This window comes from Centrocercus urophasianus, unplaced genomic scaffold (genome assembly GCF_019232065.1).
Source record: "Centrocercus urophasianus isolate 14NV4802_14NV808 unplaced genomic scaffold, USGS_Curo_1.0 seq_1394, whole genome shotgun sequence".
Taxonomy (NCBI): domain Eukaryota; kingdom Metazoa; phylum Chordata; class Aves; order Galliformes; family Phasianidae; genus Centrocercus; species Centrocercus urophasianus.
Window position 1 is genome coordinate 14,809 of NW_024884580.1, and position 3,105 is coordinate 17,913.

General features: G+C 49.1%; 1 protein-coding gene across 1 annotated transcript; it reads right to left on the minus strand.

Moving 5' to 3' along the window:
- Positions 1-252: 252 nt before the first annotated feature.
- LOC122157484 (olfactory receptor 5AP2-like) lies at positions 253-2,555 on the minus strand. The gene is made up of 2 exons (XM_042813151.1): positions 2,472-2,555; positions 253-2,382 (listed from the first exon to the last, which is right to left on the minus strand). Exon 2 carries the CDS (start codon positions 2,356-2,358, stop codon positions 1,426-1,428), a length of 933 nt encoding a protein of 310 aa, XP_042669085.1. The 5' UTR covers positions 2,359-2,382; positions 2,472-2,555; the 3' UTR covers positions 253-1,425.
- Positions 2,556-3,105: the final 550 nt, after the last annotated feature.

A 3,105-nucleotide genomic window follows, 5' to 3' on the forward strand; every position in this document is an offset into this window, starting at 1 on the left:
GGGAAGGGGAAGGGGAAGGGGAAGGGGTGTGAGGTGGCCCGAGGGTGGTCTTTATTATCTAAAGGGGGCTGTAAGAAGGAAGAGGCCAGACTCTTCAGCGGGGTCTGGACAGATGGGGCAAGGATAAAGAGCCCTGATCAATACCTTCAAGGAACAGACATTCTCCTTCTGCACAGCCTTTACAGATACAAGCCCTGGAGATAGAAACTCCACTTTCTGGAATGTCTGTAATTCATTAGAAACAGCCCAGTTTAAAACACTTGTACTGCCTGCAGAGCAGGCTACCTGAAACACCTCTGAAATCACAGCTGACACAGTGAGCTCTGAACATAAATTCCACACAAGTTTATCTTTTAGCAGAATATTACTGTTATTTCTACTGGCTGGGAGAGGCATAACTGATGTGCAAAGGTGAAAGGATTGCACAGGGACAAATGGAACCCATTAAGCAGAGCTTGGAAGTGAGGAATGTGAGCATTGCGTTCTTTCTCTCAGGAAAAACAAAGCTGAGCGACACGTGTTCTGCCCTGCACTTGTCATTGCTCACATTCTGTGGCAAGCAGAAACCTTCAAAAAGAAAGCTCCTTTGCTAAGATAGATGCCTAAGGACAGAGAGGAATTCTCAAGAGACACATTTCTTCCTACACAACCCGTGAGAAAGCCCAGACGGCTGGCTGGACCTGGGCACTTGGTGGATGAGGCCACACAAATCCAGAAGGAACTGCTCCTACAAAGGTTGGGTGCTGTTTCGTTTGATCTGGTGATGCGACTTCTTGGTGCAATTCACCATTCTTACATTATTAGTTTTTGGAACGTTCCTCACAAAGCAGATCACAGCGATGGGGGTCACAGTCTCATGTTAAGAGTGGACTTTTGCCTTATTGCTACAGTTGCCTGATGATTTTCTGTGAAATTCTGCCATATGCTATACACGATTTCTTCTAAGTACAAGAAAATCATCTCTGTTTTCCCAACATATCTTTCTGTGCTTTGGATGACTTCAGAAATGCGCTCCTTCCCAGCCCTTCACCTCAAAGATGCTTGGTGACACCGGATATCACATCATCTGGTCCGCAGTAAGACATCAGGAAGGTTTTTCACCTCAAGTCTTATTTCTCCTGCACTTCTCAGGAGCACAGCTGGATGGTCTGCAGCCTGCAGGAGTCGTGGAGACCGCAGTGAGTCTGCAGGGGGAGGCCGGGATCTGTCTCTCAGGACCCCGACTCACATTTTCTTGGTGGCTGAAAATACTGTGGTTGGATTTTCCCTCTGCTGACTTACTTCCTAAGCTCTAAGCCAGGGAAAAGGAAAGAGCAGCGTGCCATCTCGTTGAGGATCCCTGCTGTTTTTGACAAGCCGCGAGCTGTGCTCTGTGTAGTCACCTCCTGATCTTACGCACCTTCAGAGCTGCTCCGTGAGAGGATTTTACCTATCAACAAATGCTTTCAGTATCACCCTCATCAGGGCATCCTTCACCTCCCTGTTCCTCAGGCTGTAAATCAGGGGGTTCACCGCAGGGATCACCAGCGTGTAAAACACAGCCGCCGCTTTGCACTGATCAGCAGAGCTGCTGGGTCTCAAGTAGATGAAGAAGAGGGTGCCATAAAACAGGGTGACAGCAGACAGGTGGGAGGCACAGGTGGAAAAAGCTTTCCACCTGTCTTGGGCAGCGCGAATCTGCAGGACAGCAAAGATGATGCACAGGTAAGAGATGAGGACGGCGCCGACGGTGCCTGAGCCTGCAGCTGCAGCCAAGGCCACGTGCAGCCCGTGAGCAAAGCGCGTGTCGGAGCAGGAGAGCTGCTGCAGCGCCGGGATGTCGCAGAAGAAGTGATCGATGACACGGGACCTGCAGAACGACAGGCTGAACAGGGAAGCCGTGTGGGCGACTGAATTGATGCATCCACACAGGTACGAGACGCAGACCAGCCGGCAGCACTGCTGTCTGGACACGAGCAGCGCGTAGCGCAGTGGGTTGCAGACAGACACGAACCGGTCGTACGCCATCACGGCTAGGAGCACGACTTCAGCATTGATGGAAAAAGAGTGAAGAAAAAACTGTGCAGCGCAGCCCGGACGTGAAATTACCTTCTTCTTTGCTAACAGATTCGTCAGCGTCTTGGGAGCGATTGCAGAGGAGTAGGTGATGTCAATGAGGGCCAGGTTGCAGAGGAAAAAGTACATGGGGGTCTGCAGGCGAGAGTCGACTCGGGTTAATGTGATGATGGTGAGATTCCCCACCAGGCCAGCGGTGTAAATGAGGAGCAGCAGGGTGAAGAGGAAGGCTCGTAGCTGAGGGCTGTCAGTGAAGCCTCGGAGGACAAACTCTGTCACCTCGGTGAGATTTCCGTCCAGCATCCCTCTCAGGAGAACCGTATGCAGCTGCAAGCAAGCAGACACACCAGTGAGCAAAGCAGAATAGCCCTTATCTCAAGTTTTACTCTTTGACAGCAAAGTGAATAAACAGAGACCTCCGGCACTAGAAAGTGTGCAGGTGGGGTAAAAAGAAAGAAAAAAAGTTCTCCTGTCTTCTTTCTTCCTGTCTTCTTTCTTCCTGTCTTCTTACTTCCTGTCTTCCTTCTTCCTGTCTTCTTTCTTCCTATCTTCTTTCTTCCTGTCTTCTTTCTTCCTGTCTTCCCTCTTCCTGTCTTCTTTCTTCCTGTCTTCCTTCTTCCTGTCTTCTTTCTTCCTGTCTTCTTTCTTCCTGTCTTCTTTCTTCCTATCTTCTTTCTTCCTGTCTTCTTTCCTCCTGTCTTCTTTCCTCCTGTCTTCTTTCTTCCTATCTTCTTTCTTCCTGTCTTCTTTCTTCCTGTCTTCTTTCTTCCTATCTTCTTTCTTCCTATCTTCTTTCTTCCTGTCTTCTTTCTTCCCGTCTTCTTTCTTCCTGTCTTCCTTCTTCCTGTCTTCCTTCTTCCTGTCTTCTTTCTTCCTACCTTCTTTCTTCCTGTCTTCTTTCTTCCTATCTTCTTTCCATCATGTGGGGATGGACAGTGAAATGCATTTCAGAAAATTCTTTCCCTTGGTACACAATGTTCCAGCAGCTGGGGTGAGCTCACACTTGCTGGATGACTCGTCACCTCTTTGGGAGTTGCAGGGGTTTCACAT

Bases quoted from the DNA above. Each gene is read 5' to 3' on its own strand.
- LOC122157484 (XM_042813151.1), bottom strand. From the start codon at position 2,358: ATGCTGGACGGAAATCTCACCGAGGTGACAGAGTTTGTCCTCCGAGGC.